Source organism: Harmonia axyridis, chromosome 5 (assembly GCF_914767665.1).
Source record: "Harmonia axyridis chromosome 5, icHarAxyr1.1, whole genome shotgun sequence".
NCBI classification, from domain to species: domain Eukaryota; kingdom Metazoa; phylum Arthropoda; class Insecta; order Coleoptera; family Coccinellidae; genus Harmonia; species Harmonia axyridis.
The window spans coordinates 3,336,254-3,358,636 of record NC_059505.1 but is presented as its reverse complement, the minus strand read 5'-3'; the positions used below and the strand labels follow the sequence as shown (position 1 = coordinate 3,358,636).

General features: G+C 35.6%; 3 protein-coding genes across 3 annotated transcripts; all 3 read right to left on the bottom strand.

Moving 5' to 3' along the window:
- Positions 1-92: 92 nt before the first annotated feature.
- On the bottom strand, positions 93-625 carry LOC123680498 (60S acidic ribosomal protein P2-like). The gene has a single exon (XM_045618427.1). The coding sequence runs from the start codon at positions 623-625 to the stop codon at positions 200-202; it is 426 nt and encodes a 141-aa protein (XP_045474383.1). The 3' UTR covers positions 93-199.
- LOC123680499 (60S acidic ribosomal protein P2-like) lies at positions 582-1,061 on the bottom strand. The gene is given in 2 exon segments (XM_045618428.1): positions 582-973; positions 976-1,061. Coding segments are annotated over 2 exon segments (342 nt in total). The 5' UTR covers positions 1,060-1,061; the 3' UTR covers positions 582-715.
- On the bottom strand, positions 780-16,859 carry LOC123680497 (large neutral amino acids transporter small subunit 1). The gene is made up of 8 exons (XM_045618426.1): positions 16,354-16,859; positions 11,051-11,297; positions 7,136-7,261; positions 6,611-6,704; positions 6,504-6,548; positions 4,503-4,827; positions 3,338-3,412; positions 780-1,957 (listed from the first exon to the last, which is right to left on the bottom strand). The coding sequence occupies exons 1-8, from the start codon at positions 16,558-16,560 to the stop codon at positions 1,637-1,639; spliced, it is 1,440 nt and encodes a 479-aa protein (XP_045474382.1). The 5' UTR covers positions 16,561-16,859; the 3' UTR covers positions 780-1,636.
- Positions 16,860-22,383: the final 5,524 nt, after the last annotated feature.

The following is a 22,383-nucleotide window of genomic DNA, read 5'->3' as shown; positions in this document are numbered from 1 at the left end:
ATTTTAACTGCAATATTGGTATAATCTCATGAATCGCTGTCACAGATACATTGAGCCATATTAATAAGAAGAAAGATTTGCTCAAAAGGAAAAGGTAAGAGTGAAAGCATATCCTTCAATCCGTATCAATGATGATTATCTTTTATTTGTGAGCAAACCTTTTGCTCTGAAGAAAATTTATTTAAAAACATAGTTGTTCTTAAACTAAGTCCAAGAGACCAAAGCCCATGTCATCATCAGACTCTGATTCTGCAAGTTCTTCCTTCTTCTTTTCTTCTTTCTTTCCTTCAACAGGTAGGGCTGCTGCACCACCGGAGGCAGCTGTGGGAGCAGTAACAGCACCACCAGAAGGTACACTAGCAAGTTTACCCTGTCCTAGTGCAATTACTTCATCAATGGACTTTCCATTTAGCTCGACAATAACTTTTTTGACCTTAGCTAGGTGGCATTCAATACCAACAGAGCTCAATATCTTTTCCAAATCTGAAGCAGTTGGCTTGACTTTTCCGCCATAAGATGCCAAAAGGTAAGCAGCCACGTAACGCATTTTTAAGTCGTTTGACAGGAAACGAGTACTACTGTAAACGAGAGGTGAAGGAGAAATGATTGCATACATGAAACACATGTTGAAATGTAGAAATCAGCTGTTCTGTTCGTTGAGAGTATTGTACAGCAAATATACAGTTACTTACATTCTTCTGTCAAACAGTTTAGGTTAGTCGAAGAGACCAAAGCCCATGTCATCATCAGACTCTGATTCTGCAAGTTCTTCCTTCTTCTTCTCTTCTTTCTTTTCTTCAGCAGCTGGGGCTGCAGCACCACTGGAGTCAGCTGTGGGAGCAGCAACAGCACCACCAGAAGGTACACTAGCAAGTTTACCCTGTCCTTGTGCAATTACTTCATCAATGGACTTTCCATTTAGCTCGGCAATAACTTTTTTGACCTTAGCTAGGTCGCATTCAATACCAACAGAGAGCTCAATATCTTTTCCAAATCTGAAGCAGTTGGATTGACTTTTCCGCCATAAGAGGCCAAAAGGTAAGCAGCCACGTAACGCATTTTTTACTGTGAATTTTTTAAATTAAATTTTTTACTGTGAACATTTCTTTACCCCTAATAGTATTGTAGCATTGTACGTTATTTTATTCAAATCGAAATATTGTTTTGACGCCTATGGTCTGTGAGATTTTACACTCTTTGTAAAACTTGACCTCTCTTACGTTCACTACATCTGCCATATTGAACTACAAACCACAACACATCCTTTTACTTCAACGAATAATCTGCCATTAAACAGATGCATCATTGTTGAAGGATTTGCTAAAAGTAAATGGTGACTTTCATAACCATTTTCTCCTCTTATAAGCAAATGCTATAATTTCTATGGATTACCTTTTACGTTCAAGCAAAATGTTCGCCTTTAATTTTGATACAGATTGAATTAGAAATAATTTTGATACAAATAGAATTTGTTTTGCTTGGTTGTCCTTCTTTTCATTAATATGACTCATTGCAAAATCAATTCAATAACTTATCCCTGAATAAAAAATTCCTTGTATACGATCCCGCATCTGAAGATTCCCACCCAATCATCAGATTTCAATAACAATAACACAATAACAATTAATCGCCATCTTTACAACTGAGCAGTCTTCGCCTTGCCAACAACTAGAAGGATCTTTTGTAAGAACACAGTAGTACTGTTGATCACTTTCAAGAAACATAAAGGTTTATTCTTCCAATAAACGAAACCGAAATAAACAGGAACAGAAGAGAGTATCATCAGGATCCCTATGCCTGTTTCAACAGGACTAGCCACCATGGGAACCGCTGTGATGAAAATGGTCGCCAGTATGTAAAGGATGGGCCAGATGAGGTGAACTTTGATGGGTCGCTCAAGATCTGGACGTTTCCACCTCAACCATGGTACGCAGAGCACAGACACTCCTATGCTGAGCTGAAATATAATGATCGTTATGAGAAAGCAATTCAATGCTAGAGAAAAGCACTGATTTGAGCCCTCGTTCATTAATTAACTGATTGCACTCTTTGAGACCAAAGAACTGTATGTAGCAATATGTGGTCTCAAAGGGCATAACAGGGACAGAAATGAACGAATGCTCAAAAGCTCCTGACTCACATCGAGTGCCTTTTGTTTTAACAGGTGTTTTTTTTCGATGTATAAAACTTTAAGTTGGCATTACTGTTCAAGATATCGACCGAATCAACAGCTGTCAAGTGATTTATTCTCAGTTTGGTTTGGCAATTTATCATGAATAGACTCACACCTGAACAACGCTTGCAACTAGTGCAGTTTCATCTCGAAAATGATGGTTCTGTGCGGAATACGTATCGCGAACTACGTCCATTTTATTTTGTTTAGCGATGAAGCGCACTTCTGGTTGAATGGCTACGTCACCAAACAAAACTGCCGCGTTTGGAGTGAAGCTAATCCTCAAGTGTATGTCGAAACACCGTTACATCCAGAAAAACTGACTGTTTGGTGCGCTTTATGGGCTGGTGGAATCATTGGTCCGTACTTCTTCAAAAACGATGATGGCCAGAACGTTACACTCAATGGTGATCGGTATAGGGCCATGATTACTAACTTTTTCATTCCTGAATTGAACAACCATGATGTCCATAAGCTGTGGTTCCAACAAGACGGCGCAACATGTCACACAGCTCGTGCCACTATCGATTTATTGAAAGACACGTGTGGTGACCGCCCAATTTCACGTTTTGGACCTGTAAATTGGCCTCCAAGATCTTGTGATTTAACACCGCTAGACTACTTTCTGTGGGGCTATGTGAAGTAATTGGTCTATGCGGATAAGCCACAAACCCTTGACCATTTGGAAGACAACTTTCGCCGTGTTATTGCCGATATACGGCCACAAATGTTGGAAAAAGTCATCGAAAATTGGACGTCCAGTTTGAACTACATCCGAGCCAGCCGTGGCGGTCATATGCCAGAAATCATATTTAGAATGTAATGCCACAAGATCATCTTGCGGATAAATAAAATTCATGTCAATCGAATAATCCGTCGTTGTTTAATTGCAATTTAAAGTTCTATAGCTCTAAAAAAACACCCTTTACATGCCATAAAAACATGAAATGACATGATCCTACCAAACATTATGATTTATCAATTTTTCTCGAGGAAACCCTAACGAATATCATATGAAAAATTCGATTCTTTTCATTTCAATATATGCCGTTACATATCAGCAACAAATCGAGGAAGAACATTCTGCATTCAAATTTGTCCAATAGTTTTACATTCAATGACTTAAAATAGTCAATATTGAAGAAGATAGCTCAATAAACTTACCCATGTGGAGAAACCAACGTAGTTGATGAGGGCATATATGTCTGAGACTGTCAAATAAAGCATGGAAAGCATTGCCTGAAAGAACAGAATAAATTGAAATAAACAATCATGAGCTACTGTTCCCAATCTATTTAGAGGATATTGGAAAATTCACTGAGATAATATTGGTTCACAATGAAAACATATTGCGGCAATAAGTTTGTTTCAACACCCAGTTTCAATAATAACGTACATTTGAAAATCAAAGTTTTTGGTCGACATATGAAAGAAATCTTCCGGTCTAGACCATAATATGAAATTTTTATAAGCCAGTAAAATATTTTATGAGATGGGAATATTCTGTTACAAATTTGTGATGACACTGGATTTGCAAGGATAAGAAACTCCTTCCAAAACTATAATATTCTTTTAAACTCTTCCATTTAGATTAGATCAGACTGAATTAAGGAGGTTTCGTTTCACTGCGACCTAATGGTCTATTGTGTCCCCCATCAGAGCTTTTCTCTCCATAACGTGATCTACAGCTCGCCTTCCAGTTCCAGAGTTCTAATGAACTCTAATATCTGGGATGGCTTCATGAAGGCTAATTCCTCACTTCTACAGGTTTCCTGTCCAAAGCAGGTTTTTCGTTGGCTAGCGATGGCGAAGCATTCCATCACCAGGTGATCCGGAGTTTCTTCCTCATCACCACAGAATCTGCACTAGTCATTTTCTGTTAGAACCATTCTCATGAGGTGTTTCCTAAGGCGACAATGCCCTGTGAGGAAACCAGTGAGGAGGTGTACCTATTTTTACTAAGATCCAGATACTTCTTGGATCTGGCAGAGCCACAGTTTCGGAGTAACTTTTTGGAGTGATCCAAACCAGGAAGACTCCACCAGAGAGTTTTTCTCTTTCGGTTTCTTCCATCTCTTGAAACTCTTTCTTGTAGGCACAATTGTCTACACCACAGATAGGTGCCGGGCCGATGAAACTCTTCCATAGTGGATCTCCAATTTTTCCTCAGGTGTATAATGCTTTATTTGAAGGAAAAAGAATTCTTAACATGAAAGACCTCCCTCGACCCCTTGCTGAAAAGTCAAATACAAGTTCTCCCATCAAATCATGACACTCCTCAAAAGCTACATTATTCGAAAGATCCATACAAAAAAAAATGTATTCTTACCATGACCAAAACTGATGGAGCTGGTGTTAAGGTCTTAGCTTGGATCATAGTCAGCAGTTCTGGCATCTGTCCTTGGCAAGCTCCAGCGTAAAACAGTCTCGACGATGTGAGAAGAATACCATTGACAGCTCCAAATGTACTGAGTGCTACAAAAACTGGTATGGTCCATGCAAATGGTCCAAATAGTCTGTTAGCAAACGATACCGCTACAGCCTCGGATTCGAGTACTTCTTCCGGTGATAGAGTCGTGTAAAAAGCTACATTAGTCAGAACGTAAACGACTGTTACTAGTGTGCAAGATATGGCTATGGCAAGTGGCAAGTTCCTGTTGGAATATTCAGATTAATTATAATATGATTCATTCAACTGGATATTTTGTATAATATATTCGTCGAGGAGTATGTCGCTCAAATACAAAATCGTTCGAATTTTTAATTCGATAACTGAATTGAACAGGCTAGCTTTCATTTTTTTTAACGAGCACAATACGAAGTGAGTCCATTGAATATGAAACCAAGCTACAATGGCTCTATGAGATCTCAACTTTCTCCAACATAAAATTTTCAATTTTTTTCACTCCTTATGAAATCTTAATTTTTTGATGCATCAAGAGTTGATGTGTCAGTGATTAGTGTATTTATTAAAATCTAAATTCCTAGGTGGATATTCGAATAGTATTATCATCAAATACGGGTGTTTATTTTTATTTCTGTTGCTTCACATTCAACGTATATCATTGATATATGGTGTACAACTTTGCTTCCGCAGTTTTGCTGTAGAGGTGAGTGGTAATTGAAATAAATAGATCGTAGATGTCATACTATAAGCTTAGGTAATTGTAAACATAACGCCATCGAAATATTTGTGTCTGCATCATAAAGTTATTCTCTATTAAACATGTCAGTTTATGAGCCAAATTCTCGTCATTTCGGAAGATTTTAATTTTCCGCTTTAATATGAAGAAATCTGTGGCTGAGGCTAATCGAATGCTGTCTAATAGGTACCAATATTAAGGCCGCTATTAATGAAATAATGTGCCGAGAGTGATTTCAACGCTTCAAGAACTGAGATTTTGACGTCAAAAAGAGAAGGTTTTCGAAGATGCAGAATTGGAGGTATTACTTGATCAAGACTCGTGTCAAACGAAACAAGAATTGGCAGGATCATTAGGAGTGACGCAACAAGTCATTTCAAAACGCCTGAAAGTCATGGGAATGATTTAGAAACAAGGAAATTGGGTGCCGTACGAGTTGAAGTCGTCTTTGCAAGGCAAAGACGGAAGGGATTTCTGCATCGCATTGTGACTCGAGCCGAAAAATGGGTTCATTACGATAATTCAAAGCGCAGAAAATCATGGGGATATCCCGGCCGTGCTTAAACGTCGACGGCCAAACCGAATATTCACGGTTCCAAGGTCATGCTCAGTATTTGGTGGGACCTGCTCCGCAAAGTGTATTATGAGGTGTTAAAATCGACTGAAACAATTACAGGCGATCGTTTCGATTGCAACTAATTCGTTTGAGCCGTGCATTGAAAGACAAACGGCCAGAATACAACGAGAGACATGATAAAATGATTCTACAGCATGACAATGCTTTACCCCATGTTGCGAAAGTGGTCAAGACATATTTGGAAACGTTGAAATGGGAAGTCCTACCCTAGCCGGTGTTGCTCCCTTGTACTATCACTTGTTTCGATCAATGGAACACGGCCTGTCTGACCAGCCTTGACCATCGGGATTCGTACGCTGCCCAAAAGATTAGAACAAATGGAGGCCAGCGATGTACAATACTTCGAATCACAAATATATAACTAGTTTTTTACAATAAAGCCTCGAACTTCGGAAAAAACGGCAGAAGCAAAATTGTACGCCTATGTATATTTTCATTCTATTAACTCGGGATTCGGAGTGTACCAAATGAAGAAGCCAACTCTCGATTTGTTTATCTTTGTATAGTGTGCATTTATTGAAAGTGAGAAAAATTTATTTATTAAGCTCACCTCACAGGGTCTTTCAGTTCCTCGATGATAAAATTAAGATAGTTCCTAGAAAAAAAAAATAAAATATGGAGCTGATGCTCTTTCTATAATTGTCACCAACAACTTACCATCCATTATAAGCAAAGAGCCCAGAATAGAAGGACAATGCCAACGAAGTAACTTCAGTCTTTGTATTCAAAAAGGTGAAATGTTGAGTCTGACCTGGAACAAACACAATTCTTTCAAACGGTAAAATAATCGAATAATTCATCTCATGTTTCCACAAAAATAAGGAAATGAAAATTGAAGCACTTCAATAGCAATTCTTGGTTCATTTTTATTATGCATGAAAAGAAAGCAGGTTGCACATTCTTAAGAGATTCTTGTGCTGTTTGAAATATCGAATTGTGAAGACTAAAAAAACAAATAATGGATGATAATCTGAAGGTAAACTGTTTTGGCAAATGCAGATCTATATATGGTAAAGCATTTCACAATTGTGGAACTCAATGTTTGAAAATGCTCATCATTTTTTTTTTTTGTTGACTCAATTTGAGTTTGTGGAAACAAAAAACATTCTTACTTTTCCCAAAGCATCTGAAGTATTTTATTCTGAGCTTTCAAAATTTCTAGATAATCCTAGAAATACTCACCATTGTATAATTGGTAAATGCCAGCTCCTATGATGATGAATAAAGCCAGTAATTTAGCGTATGTGAAAACATCTTGGACCCTTGTTGCCCATTTCACATCGTAGCAATTAACAAATGTCAATACCACTGCAAATGAAAATGTCTTGAAATTCTTAAAGTCAATTAGGAGAAAAGGGATTAGGTTTGTTACGGGAATTGGAAGCATTATGGTCCCCAAGGATTTCCCCGAGGAAGATAGAAAGTCAATTGGATAGCAAAGGATCTGACAATTGTTGTTTCATTACAAATATCCCACAGGGACTTAATGAGTTGTTCCAATTTCATCATTATTTTAATTGAATCCACTCCACAACCTTTCATATGAAAGGATTTTACACCCCAAAGAATTTTTTTGTCAACATGTCAATGTTTCAGTTTCAAGTTTCAAACATTATAGCAATTTGTTTTAAACCAAATACATATCACTCTGTTCTAGTATGAAGAGTTATGAGAAGTGACTCCTTTGCCGTTGAGATGTCATCTCAAAAGCTATAAGATCTATTTGCATCCTATTTTTTAATGGAATTATGCTTGACACCAACAGGCAGGATTACATAGTGTTTATTCAAATATTCATGCCATAGGATCCTGAACTCTGTTGACAGATTACCTCACATATCTCACCACCACATAGAAATGCCATGACAACCCGATACTGTAGATGTTTTGTACATTTTTGGGATTACTTTATGAATCAGTTGAGGTTATTGTTGTTTTTGACTCTTGCAGTTTAAATAATGGTTGATAAACGAAAGGCCTCAAACATTTGTTATTTTGTAGTATAAGATGGCATACCTACCATCAGCTTGAGAGAGAACAAAGTATGTCATTTTACTCTAGAAAAATGGGAATATAACGGGTGTTTTTTTTCCGAAGTATATAACTTTAAGTTGGCATTACTGTTCATGATGACGACCGATTCAACAGCTGTCAAATGATTTGTTCTCACTTTGGTTTGGCAATTCATCATGAATAGACTCACGCCTGAACAACGCTTGCAAATAGTGCAATTTTATTTCGAAAATAATGGTTCTGTGCGGAATACGTATCGCGTACTACTTCCATTTTATTTTGTTTAGCGATGAAGCGCACTTCTGGTTGAATGGCTACGTCAACAAACAAAACTGCCGCATTTGGATTGACGCTAATCCTCAAGTGTATGTCGAAATACCGTAACATCCAGAAAAACTGACTGTTTGCTGCGCTTTATGGGTTGGTGCAATCATTGGTCCGTACTTCTTCAAAAACGATGATGGCCAGAACGTTACAGTCAATGGTGATCGGTATAGAGCCATGATTACTAACTTTTTCATTCCTGAATTGAACAACCATGATGTCCAGGAGCTGTGGTTTCAACAAGACGGCGCAACATGTCACAGCTCGTGCCACAATCGATTTATTGAAAGACACTTTTGGTGACCGCCTAATTTCACGTTTTGGACCTGTGAATTGGCCTCCAAGATCTTGTGATTTAACAGCGCTAGACTACTTTCTGTGGGGCTATGTAAAGTCATTGGTCTATGCGGATAAGCCAAAAACCCTTGACCATTTGGGATACAACATTCGCCGTGTTATTGCCGATATACGGCCACAAATATTGGAAAAAGTCATCGAAAATTGGACGTCCAGATTGGACTACATCCGAGCCAGCCGTGGCGGTCATATGCCAGAAATCATATTTAAAATGTAATGCCACAAGATTATCTTGCGGATTAATAAAATTCATGTCAATCGAATAATCCATCGTTGTTTTATTGCAATTTAAAATTCTATAGCTCTAAAAAAACACCCTATATATTATAATTTCATTTTCCTTTTTAGGATATTCGTATTCTGCAATTATGCACCTTATTCGTCTATTAAAAGTATCAAGAAAGATATAAATTTGCAATAAAGTTAAAATTGGTTAATAGGTTTTAAGGAACGTACTCATCATGTTTAGGTATGCTATAGGCTGTAGCTACTTTCACCAGCACGTGAAAAAGCTATACCTGAACTAGCTTAAAGTAATGAAAATCTTTGAGCTCTTAGATAGTTGATGTTATTCTAATGATAAAAGTTTGAAACGAAATTGAAAAGAAAGTAGCAAGAGCGTTAAGGTAGATAAATCGTACGTTTTTAGGAGAATTCTGATAACGATTTTACTTAGGATGTTTATACCTCTATTACTTCTTGTGCATGTCCTTACTGTAACGATTTATGAAGTCAATGGAAACCAGCTTTTAGTGGGTCCATCAGTAAGATCTTCAACTACGAATTGTGGTGTTGGATAAAAGTAAATAATGATGTGAGTATAATGACGGAGCTGAATGGGAACAAGATCTTTTCTGAAAAGCTCAAACTTTGATTTTTTGAAAATAATAGAAATTATAAAATTATAGAAATAGGTACTTCATTGAATAACATTGAAGTATCATTTTGGATGATAATTTTTCGCACTTGTTAAATGAACCAATCAGAAGTTTTCGTCAAGTTCGAATTAATTAGATGATTGCCTGTCGAGTTCAGTGTCTTCAGATGTGTGAATGTGACAGATATTCCGTCGTCATTTCAGAATATTTTCATTTTGCTTGTGAAAAAGTCTTATTAAATTCTAAACGTGATCGATTTTATCTGAGTCTGTGCTTTATTTCATAACTTGACTAAGTTTCTTAGCAACTCCTTATCGTTATGAAATAGATCGACAGACTCGCAAAAAATCAGTTAAACTCATTTAGATGTCTTCTATTCTCGAGTAATATCTATCTAGCTGTTGTTAAATTACACAGATAGTGAAGCACGTCGGGAAGGACTTATAAAATTATTGATAGTGCTCCATTCCTTCCGTTAGGGGAAGTTAAATTCGTAATATCGTAAAAATTCACACCCCAATAATATTTTGATGGCTATTGATATACCCTCATGAGATAAAGGGTGTTTTTTTTCGAGGTATATAACTTTAAATTGGCATTACTTTTAGAGATGGCGACCGATTTGACAGCTATCAAGTGATTTATTCTCAGTTTGGTCTGGCAAACGATCATCAAGTAAGGCGTAGAGTCATCGTATGATCCCAAAATGAGATTGCCGTTGTTCCCGATTTTCATGAGCGAATTTTTTTTAGCGATGAAGCGCACTTCTGGTTGAATGGCTACATCAACAAACAAAACTGCCGCATTTGAAATGAAGCTAATCCTCAAGTGTATGTCAAAACACCGTTACATCCAGAAAAACTGACTGTTTGCTGCGCTTTATGAGCTGGTGGAATCATTGGTCCGTACTTCTTCAAAAACGATGATGGCCAGAACGTTACAGTCAATGGTGATCGGTATAGAGCCATGATTACTAACTTTTTCATTCCTGAATTGAACAACCATGATGTCCAGGAGTCATTGGTCTATGCGGATAAGCCACAAACCCTTGACCATTTGGAAGACAACATTCGCCGTGTTATTGCCGATATACGGCCACAAATGTTGGAAAAAGTCATCGAAAATTGGACGTCCAGGTTGGACTTCATTCGAGCCAGCCGTGGCGATCATATGCCAGAAATCAGATTTAAAATGTAATGCCACAAGATTATCTTGTGGATAAATAAAATTCATGTCAATCGAATAATCCATCGTTGTTTTAATTCAAAGTTCTATAGCTTTAAAAAAATACCCTTCAGAAGTGAGGAAGAGTTCGTTAGAACTCTAGAACTGAAGACTACGATGACCAATGGTAAAAACAGCTCTGATTGGGGGCACAATAGACCACTAGGTCGTGGTGCAATGTAACTCCCCTCAAATCTACAATCTACTCAGCAGCGAACTTCAATTACGAAATCTAGATATTTTCAGTTCGAACAAACCATTTATCTCAATAATACGTATTACAGAAGTCAAAATAACTCACATATACAACATACAGCCAACATTCTAGCAGCATCATTAGGTGGTTCACATTCTGGAAAAAACGGCTTCATGACGTAAACGCTGAAGGTTAAGGCTACAATAGCTTGAGAGCAAGGCCTAACTATCATACACTCTATCCACAGCCTGATGAAGGCCATAAAAGGACCGAAAGTCTCCATTATATAAGCGTAATCTGCTCCACTCTTTCGGATCATGGTTCCTAGCTCTGCATAACAGTAGGCTCCCACCTGAAAATAAGAATTAAAATTCATTTATTGGTTACACAGAGCAAAAGGTATTTTACAACTGTCCATGGACATTTGACATAATAATTCGAAATGGCCTTTGGTTTTTTAAACTACCTTTTGCATTTTGTATTTTCAGCTTTTGTATTTCTACTGTGGTCTTCCTATTACTATTGCCAGTGTAGAGGAAATAAGTTAGATCCACGTATTCATTAAAAGAAACACATGAGTTAAAGTATTCATTACAAAATTCTATCAGCCACTTATCACTTAAAATGTTCCAATTATAAGACTTTTTGGCATGGATAGTGAGAAGTTTTGCTGAAGGCTCCAATAGTGCATGGAATCTTTTCCCATGTTCTTTCCTAAATTCATTCAAGTTTAAAAAAAAAGCGATCTAGGTGTGGTGGCTGTAGAGGTAAATGAAAGGAACTTTTATGGTCAACCGAAATTTTGAAAGTATATTTTCCACTAATTTTATTCTATGATCCCCAAAAAAATTCTATACTACTTAACCAAATGAACACCAAGAAATAGATGCAGTCTCGTTCATTACTCTGACGAATTGTGTATTTTTAATGAATTGTCTCAATTATACTGCCTGTTAGTATTTCTGTGCTAATCCCAGCAAAATACCCTAAAAATACCCTAAAAAATGTCCATCAGCGATTTAAAACATTCACCAATTTCCTCATCAGCTCCAACGTGATTTGCAAAAACGAAAGTAATATTTTTTTCTTTCAAAACCTCAATTTCGTCGATTACGTATTGTTTTTCTCGAATCAATTCAATTTCTGTAAATCAAGAGCTCGCTTTCAGCTCTTCTGCCTCAAAGGTATGAGAAACAAGTATATTTTGTATATCCACTTTGCTGTCCAAATGGTTCACCATTTTTAAATCAAAACAAATTGGCTATTGATTTTCTTCGTATTTGATTCTTCAAAACAAAAATTAAGTAATTATTGCATATTGCTCAAAAACTATTACTTATCATATAGAAAGATCTCCTGTTTAATAGATCTAATGAATATTGTTCGATTTCAGAGCCTTTTTTGTGAAGCAAGTTCTTAAAGTACCCTCCGATTCTTGTTCATGCATTGTATAGAACAAAGCGGCCAAAAATTGATTGTCTGCATAACCTCGTCTGAAATTAATTATCTCTCAAAAACTCTATTGAAATTCTCACTACGTCAGGCATTCTCTAATGAAGTCAACCTCTTGGAAGCTAAGAAGCTCCTAGCAAATCATTTAGGAATTTCATCTCATTCTAATGATGCCCTAGATATGTTGAGGGTGGCTGAATGCTAGATGATATCTTCCTCATAAATGAAAATATCCTGTATTCATCTCTAGTAATGATCTTTTTACCATGATGAGTAATTGAGTACCTACGCTTGCAATCATCTTCCATCTGGAATCATTCATTTTTCCAACATTTTTTGTTTCAGTGTTTTTGATTTATTTCATCAGATTTGCCTCTCAGTATTTTCAAATGCTGGTATAGCTCAGGGTTTTAACCATGCCATCTGATAAATATGATTTGATTTTGTTTCCTTATCTTCACATTGAAGTATTATAGGACTTGAGTGGAAATAAAAAGCAATATTCAATTCGTTTTTGCGAGAACTTCAATAGAATTCAATAGCCCACAATTATTTTGTTCAAAACTGAAACATAGATTTAGATCGAATTACTATTTCATTCTGACTGTGCTTGGAGTAAGTTACATCTATGGTGGGTTTCATAAAATTTCCATCATGGTGATTAGTTCGATCAAATCATTTCTGTGTCCAATTTCAATTCATTTTTGACACTTCCATATTTTTCAATTAACAATCAACGAGTTGATAAGTCAATCAAAGTTTTATGAGACCTGTTGCTAGTATCTAAGCATCTTAACAGTATTAAATCCTAGTTATTGATCATCTGATTATGTCATTTTAAAGCCCGATTTTTGATCTCACAATGTCTTAATAGAAGTAGGTGTAAACTTATTATTTCCGGCAGAAAACGCTCGTTCAAATGTGAGCAATAAAACTCAATTCCACCATTCTTATTCAGTACCTAACTCAATTGAAAGTATTATATGAAACCTTGAACTTATTTCAAAGTTGTGGGGCTTTCTATGTTAAATATAGATCATTAGTGAAATTATTTTATTCTTTGAGTTCAATCTCAAAATTTATTCATTCAAAAAGAGATACCTAAATCTTCAAATTTTTTTGAATGTATTATAACTATTTATTTGGAAAGTAAACATTTTGGGATTGGGTAGAAAAGATACGTTCAATACTGATCTCAAAGAGCAAAAAAGTTATACTAAGGTATCTAAACTGGTGAATTGTGTATTTTCAACAATATGCCTCAATTATACTGCCTTTTAGTATTTCCGTGTATTTTTAATTTCATGCATTGATGATGTGCTAAGTTGATCACTCTAGTAGTTTCAGAGTTTTGAAATCTTATTACGATTCATATGTCCAGATCAAACACTTATAATGTAATTAGTGGTGTAAAACTTGAGTGATATTTCCAATATGTATATATTTTTTTGGGATTCAACTTTGAAGATATATTGTGTTGAATGTGCATACCCAAGCTAGTACAGAATGTTTATTATGAAGTATACAAAAATTATATAGATTTTTCAGAAGAATAACAAGAGATCGATTCAGAAAATTTAGAAAATTGAAACAAAATGTAATAAAACTGAAGAAAATATATTTCAACGTATGAAATTTCCACTTATAATAAGAATGTTTTGATCTTCCATTAGAATTTTATTTTATATATTTCTTGCTTTTTAAATTTTGATAATTCATTCCTTTGAAATTTGCAGAATGAAATTTTGTGAAAAAACCTGTTGAAATGCCGCATTGATCTTTCTAGTTCAAGAATCTAATGAATGGATGAATTCTAAAGACTTAAACTAATATTTCAAGGATTCCGTATAATAATCTACCCGACATACATCCATTGAATTAAAAATATTCATTGCAACGTTAATATTCAATACAATTTCTTTAGCACATATGACTACCTGTAATAGTTTTCTCATGGCCTTGATATTATATGTATATACCTCGCTCAAAAGATTCAAATTCTATAGTTACTAAGAAATGGGGTATTAGGTATAACCATGATCTTAATCTCATATTACGATCTTCATTGAAATGTTCGAGGGATAATTTAAATTAACCTTGAAGATTATTAGATAGATTATCAAATTCGTTCAGAAGAATGGATACGTTTTTTCTATCAAGTTCAGAAGAAATGATCATTCCGCTTGGACTAAAAAGTGTATTTCTTTAGGATTTCACCTTTAACGAATTATTTTATTACTGTGATGCCACAGATCGCATTTACAATGGACATAAATGTCAGTTTTAATTCCAATAAACTATTTTCATTATATGATAGTACTCATTTATTCAATCACCAGTTTTGTCCACGACTTGTGAAATCTCAAAAGATGAGATAATCCATTTGGTCTTCATCTGATTTCAACGACTCAATCTTCATATAATGTTCTGAGTTAAGCATATTCAAAGTGTGGAAACACTAAGCAAATTCGTGCAGGATTCTGTTTGATAAGCATGGACATATTAGGGGTAGACAAAAATTATTTTTCTTGTCCAACTCATTTTTTGATGAATTCATTGAATTTTTACCGTTTTCTTCTGCTTTAGATTTTATATAGGGTATTTCCAAATTGGTGATACAAAAGAAAATGAGAGTTTGCATGAGTCATTAAAAAAAATAAATCGTAGAAACATAGGCCTAAGAAGGCTTTGTTCTCGAGATATAGGATTTTAAAGTTTTATTTTTTTTTCAAGTATTTTTCTTATAGCACCTTCCCTATAAAAGATATTGAACCTTGATTTGGCATAGATATTTCAATTTACAGTTTTCATCATGTGATTTGCTAATTTTGAGCACAAATCTAAAAGGTGGTATTTTTTCTAGGTCAGTGCCATCTTTTTTCTCCAGGACTTTTTTATGGTGGACCACTGATAAATTGTAACTTTGTAAGTGTCTAGACTTTAGTCCAGACACTTTTTGGTTCCTAGTAGTTTTGTGGTATCTGCTACCGTCGCTACCGATTTCTAGAAAAACATTTCAAACTGTTCTCTAGTGGGTAATCCTCAGGAAAATACAAATTATTATAAAGACACTGTTGGTAGGTTATGAACTATGATGAATGAATCAATTAGAATTTTCAATACTTATTTACCCAATCTAGCGAAAATAAGTAAAAATTCTATAAACTGGTGTAATGATCACACAAGATTAGGACTACAAGACACATCCTGTACCTTGAAAACAAAGCGTTTGCATACACATGTTTATAGGACTTCTTTTCTTTAAATCATCCAAGAAATCTCTGATTTTCCTTTGCACCTCCAATTGTTGATCATATCTTGAAAGATGCATGACTTACACATTCTTCAATTGGAAGATGAAAATGACTCGATTCAATCACATTCAAAAATCCAAGAAAAGGTCATTTTTGTATGTTCAAGTTCGAGTTGAAGATTTTTTGTGCTAATTTCAGTTTTCGCAGATGAAAATGCATCTCTGTTATTTATTCAAATAACAACACTCAAATACATTTTTCGTTAATTTTTTTTTGGAATCGTTCGAAGAAGTTTTGGAATGTTGAAAGTCCAAAAATTTAAAGAAAAACAACCACCTGTCAACCATCCACAATTTTTTCTGGAGACTCGAGGTACTTTCATCAAAAAATTCCGTATAAGAATTGAAAAGTGTAAACAGAACATCCCAAAATGTTACAGAAAAATATTCTCGAGAATGATCATATTTTGCTATCCAATTTTCTGAGCATATTAGAATATTTATCGATACTAGGCCATCTATGTGGTAATTTCAAATATTTTCACAAATCGTCCTAATTTTGCGTATTGAAATGCAAGTGTTGCAGGTGATGTAATACATCAAAACACATGTCATCAGCATAAACTCGATTACGTACAAATATTCCCTATGCATTCAAATCAACAAACTTCCCACAAACTAAAAAAAATGAAAAACTACTCACCATCGAAAACAACCCCGAAATTATCCATACCAAGAGGGCAACATTCACACTGCCTGTCTCCTTCAAAACGCCGGTAGGACTCACAAAAATCCCTGAACCTATAATAGAACCTACTATCACTGTTATCCCATTTATAAGGGTCATTTTCGGCTTAAGCGTAATCTCATCATTGGTTTTCGAGTCATCGTCAACCAAATTCACCGTCATTTTGATGCTGGTGCACCGGCAAGACTTTTATCAAATGCCGTGAGCACGTTGACAAGCAACTCTAACGCTCACTCTTCAATGAATGGGATCTTCTGAGAGGGGTAGAACTCACAACGGTGCTGGATGAGAAGGAACCAATTGGCAACGACGCGGAGTGTTGGCCCTTCGGGAATGATGAAAGAATCAATATCTGGACCATTCTGCACTGACAGGTTATTCCCTTATTGTCGCCCTTTGAAAAAAGGGTTGATTTTGTTGAGGTGATGTACAGTCCACTTTGGGGATCGCGAAGGAACTGAGTGATGATATGTTGCAAGAAGATTATAATATGGTAACTAAGCATTTCCATCGATCGTTTCGTTGAGAATGGGAAGCCAAAGGTTACGCGTTGCGTCTTTTAAAATCTGATTTGTGTTAGTTCAAATTATCTTCAGCAGTTGATGGATGAAGTTATATTGTTTTTCAGATTTTAGTCACCTTTTTTTTAACCCTCTATGGCTAATAGAGCCGCAACGACCCTGATTCAGTGAATAATAATGATAATAACCCCTGTATGGCAGTTATGAACCAATAATTATGATTTGAGATGTGTTTGAAATTAATGAGATCGAAAAAGTGTAGCTCAGCATACAGGGTGAGTCTTTGACTTGTAAATATATTTCAACTGAGGATTGTTGAAATCAAAGGAAACACTTTCTTCCTTTACCATTTTTTCCAATTCAGCTCAGTTGAAAAGATAAAGGCTGTGGAAAATCCATTAAAAAAGGTAAATATAAGTTATATCTCGCAAATGGAATAGAATCGAAAGAAATGATTTTCAAAATATAGTTTTTTATTGATGTGAGGAATTTTTTTCGAACATAATATTCCACTAAAGTCTGGTCAACTTTAGAATGTGCAAAAAAAAAACGAATCGGAAAAATTAGTAAAAGGAAAAGTGATTCTTTTGACCTCAGGAATCTTCGGTTGAAATATATGTACAAGTCAAAGACTCACCCTGCATATTAAGTTATTTTCTCTATTTCAGTATCGTAATGAGTTCATTACAGTACTAAAAACAGTGCTGTAATGAACTCATTACTTTTCTATTCTACAAATTAGTTATAGTTCATATTTCATGTGTTGTACAGGGTGGGCAAATGAGCGAGGTAAGCGGTACCACTAAAGCGTACAAGAAAACACACTGAAAATTGTTTTGAAGTTCAAACCTCTACCGCTAGGGGGCGTAATAGCTATCATCGAGTAGAAAAATGAATATTACTCGAAAATGTTTCATATAAAGTTGATAAAAAAACATCATTACTGTAATCCTTGGAAAATTCTCTATCCTTTTGAATTGTCACTTTCGAATTTACGACATCAAATAAGGGAAGGGGAAAGGGAGAAATCTGTCTGATTGAAATGCCTGTAACTTCAGTTTGGCTCAACATTTCTGAGCAAATTAAATCTCGTCTGAGAGATAATATCTTGTTTTTTGAGGATAAAATATACTCATGATGAATTTGTTTTTGCTGCTTTCGATAGGGGGCGCTAAGTCAGCTGTTCATTGTTTTGTTCATTTTACTCCGAAATTTCAAAGGTAATGATAGGATTTTCTTAACAGAAACAGAAGTTCCATCAAATTTGCATGAAGAAACCTGAAGGTCGCAAAGCGATAGTTTCATACGTTCTGGAGATATAACCGAAAGAAGATATTCTTCAACTGATGAACGGCGAAAAACCAAATTGTGTCTTTAGGTTCTGACAGAAACAGAAATCCCATCAGATTTGTAGAAAAAAACCAGGATGTCGCAAAGCGATAGCTTCAGGCGTTCTGGAGTTAGTTACAGATGTTTCAATCCGTCAGATTTATCCCTTTCCCCCACCCTCATTTAATGTCGTAAAATCGGTGAGAATTCAAAAAGATACAGAAGTTTCCAAGGATTACAGTGATGATATTTCATATGATTGACTTCAGTTTGACTTAATTTCGAGTCAATCTCAAACATTCAAGTCGAAGTTGTGCAACTCAATGAACAACCAATGCAGCAGATATTATATGATCTCACGATACATATCATTTTTAATTCCAACACTTTTTTTCCATCAATCATCAGGAACAAAAAATTTTCAATGCGGAACTCTTCATAAACTGGAGTAACCATTTCTCTGTGTACTCAGTAGGAAAGTAGGAATTCCATTTTTTTTCTGGAGACTGGATAAAAGTATCAATTACTAGATGTTCTGTCTTACAATTTTCTGATTACCATTCTGCAAACAAGGTTTAAATTATAGATTTTTCTCATCACGACTGTAATCAGTCTTGATGTGTTACATTTGAAAGGTGCCCATTTGCATGAAATCTAAATACCACGATTGGATTATCACGATTTGAGTATCGTGAAAACAATCTAATTGGCATATTACATTTCCGTTTGTTGTCAATGAGAATAACAGGCCAATTGAAAAGTCCCCGGTCTACCATAGTAAAACACATTTTTTGGCAAAATTCGATTTTATTATTCAACATAGTTGCCTTTGAGGGCGATACAGCTATTATAGCGATCTTTCAACTTTTCGATACCATTTTTGTTGTACGATTTGTCTTTCGCTTCAAAATGGGCCTCAGTTTCGGCGGTTACTTCTTGACTGGCGCTAAATTTCTTTCCAGCGAGCATTCTTTTGGGGTCTGAGAACAGGAAAAAATCGCTGGGGGCCAGATCTGGCGAATAAGGTGGATGCAGAAGCAATTCGAAGCCCAATTCATGCAATTTTACCTTTGTTTTCATTGATTTGTGACACGGCGCATTGTCTTGAGCAAACAGCACCTTTCTTCAAATGAGGCCTTTTTTTAACGACTGTTGTGTTTTTCCTCGCTTTGTATTCGTTTTTGATCACTCCAAAAGGGCCAGACCATCAACAGCAATCATTATATAACGTTATTGGACCGTTTGAAGGATGAAATCGTTAAAAAACAGCCCCATTTGAAGAAAAAAAAGGTGCTGTTTGATCAAGACAATGCGCCGTGTCACAAATCAATGAAAACAATGGCAAAATTGCATGAATTGGACTTCGAATTGCTTCTGCATCCATCTTATTCGCCAGATCTGGGCCCCAGCGACTTTTTCTTGTTCTCAGGCCTCAAAAGAATGCTCGCTGGAGAGAAATTTAGCGCCAATGAAAAGGTAATCGCCGAAACTGAGTCCTATTTTGAAGCGAAAGACAAATCGTACTACAAAAATGGTATAGAAAATTTAGAAGATCGTTATATTCGTTGAATCGCCCTCGAAGGCAACTATGTTGAATAATAAAATCGAATTTCACCAAAAAAATGGGTTTTACTATGGTAGACCGTGGACTTTTCAATTGGCCTGTTATATTTCCGTTTGTTGTCAATGGGAATATCCATTTTCTCCCTATGTGAAATTTGGGAAGTCAAATCATTGACATAGTAAATGATGATTCAACTTCTAGGCAATTTAATAATAAACCACTTAATCCTGTCTCTCAATTCTATTTTATTTTACAAAGGAACGTCTTCAAGACATACTTAATGAGATAATTGAAGTATATTTATATCTGAGAAAGGTTTATTGCAGGGCGAACAATAGCCAAACAAATATATTGTAAGATCCAAATTTTCTCGTCCTATATCTAGATAGAGTTGATAGCCTTATGGACTGTTCGTGGACAACTTACAAAATTGCTAGGTATTTGTCCCTTCCACGTATTCGATTCAATTCCGAATTCAAGTGTTATGCAGTTATTTTTCTGTATTAACTTGTTCATGAATAGATTAGGTTAGATTGAGTATTATAGGTTTGTACCTCTACTCTTATTGAAATTATAATAATAATAATAAAAGGAACGCATAGGGAACTAAACAGTTAGTTACAGAAATATGAGGATGATATTGTATAGGATTTTCCTATAAGAGGTTACCTCTTGAATATCACGCTATATGGGTGGTCATTGTACATTTCATGGGAAGTCATAGGAAGTCACAGGAAGTCATGAGAAGCCCTGGCAATTTCTGTATGATTTATGTAACTTTTCTTTTCTTGCTTTATATCTTCTGGATGCAAGATACGTACCTGAAACTTCATAATGTTTTAGATCAAAGTCTGATCTCCAAAAAATATTTGAGGGGTCTGTGACAAATATTGTAGGAGATACATATAACGATTTTTGTATAGGGATACAATGTTTACGGTTTTTTTCCAAAGGTTGAACTAAGTTTTTCCCTAAACTGTGACGTCTACGAAAAATCAGTGAGCGGTGGAAGATTTGACGATTCCTGATTAGCCAAATTTCGTTCTCGCCCGAAAACAATACCGCATTCTTGCAGATCCGTGGGATTGGATTCCCTACCTCTAACCTTTACAAAATTGAAAGTTCCTCCATATGGGATTATGTACCATTTTATTGATTGATTCGACTATGAATATCACGAAAATGCTTGCAGTTTGGCGATTAGTAAAGGTTTTTTTTTTTTAGAGCTATAGAACTTTAAACTGCAATAAAACAACGATGGATTATTCGATTAACATAAATTTTATTTATCCGCAAGATAATCTTGAGGCATTACATTTTAAATATGATTTCTGGCATATGACCGCCACGGCTGGCTCGGATGTAGTCCAATCTGGACGTCCAATTTTCGATGACTTTTTCCAACATTTGTGGCCGTATATCGGCAATAACACGGCGAATGTTGTCTTCCAAATGGTCAAGGGTTTGTGCCTTATCCGCATAGACCAATGACTTTACATAGTCCCACAGAAAGTAGTCTAGCGGTGTTGAATCACAATATCTTGGAGGCCAATTCACAGGTCCAAAACGTGAAATTAGGCGGTCACCAAACGTGTCTTTCAATAAATCGATTGTGGCACGAGCTGTGTGACATGTTGCGCCGTCTTGTTGGAACCACAGCTCCTGGACATCATGGTTGTTCAATTCGGGAATGAAAAAGTTAGTAATCATGGCTCTATACCGATCACCATTGACTGTAACGTTCTGGCCATCATCGTTTTTGAAGAACTACGGACCAATGATTCCACCAGCTCATAAAGCGCACCAAAGAGTCAGTTTTTCTAGATGTAACGGTGTTTCGAAATACACTTGAGGATTAGCTTCACTTCAAATGCGGCAGTTTTGTTTGTTGACGTAGCCATTCAACCAGAAGTGCGCTTCATCGCTAAACAAAATAAAATGGACGTAGTGCGCGATACACAGAACCATTATTTTCGAAATGATTTTGCACTATTTGCAAGCCTTGTTCAGGCGTGAGTCTATTCATGATGAATTGCCAAACCAAACTGAAAATAAATAACTTGACAGCTGTTAAATCGGACGCCATTTTGAACAGTAATGCCAACTTAAAGTTAAATACCTCGAAAAAAAAACACCCGTTACATTATTTCTCCTGGACTTAAGCTACTCCCTTGAAACCTCACTATGTTTCAGATCAGAACACGATATTCAAAAAACCATTTCAATTTGAGGGGTCTAAAAAACAATTTCGATGCTTTTTGATAGGTTTTTCTTCACGAATATTTCAAAATTATATCAGTGCTTTGTACAGAGTACATATCATCCATTTTTTTTTCGCAAAAAACGAAAAGTTATCTACTTTCTTTTGTTTTTCATTCGAAAATTCAAAATATTTACTTTCTACCATGTAGATTGTCCAAGAAAATTGTATGAAACTACATAAAAATCAGCGAGTTGCAAGAAGAAATATCTCTAATTTCTTTTTGAACTGAGCAACCACGTGGTGGTGCTCCCGCTAAATTAAATGAATTAGAAATATTCGACCTACATAAATAAATAATTGACAACATA

Excerpts from the sequence above, each read along its gene's own strand:
- LOC123680498 (XM_045618427.1), bottom strand. The coding sequence starts at position 625 with ATGTGTTTCATGTATGCAATCATTTCTCCTTCACCTCTCGTTTACAGT.
- LOC123680497 (XM_045618426.1), bottom strand. The coding sequence starts at position 16,560 with ATGACGGTGAATTTGGTTGACGATGACTCGAAAACCAATGATGAGATT. Across the intron at positions 7,262-11,050 it reads GTTGGCTGTATGTTGTATAT|TGGTATTGACATTTGTTAAT; the intron begins GTGAGTTATTTT and ends TTTCATTTGCAG. Across the intron at positions 1,958-3,337 it reads ACGTTGGTTTCTCCACATGG|CTCAGCATAGGAGTGTCTGT; the intron begins GTAAGTTTATTG and ends ATTATATTTCAG.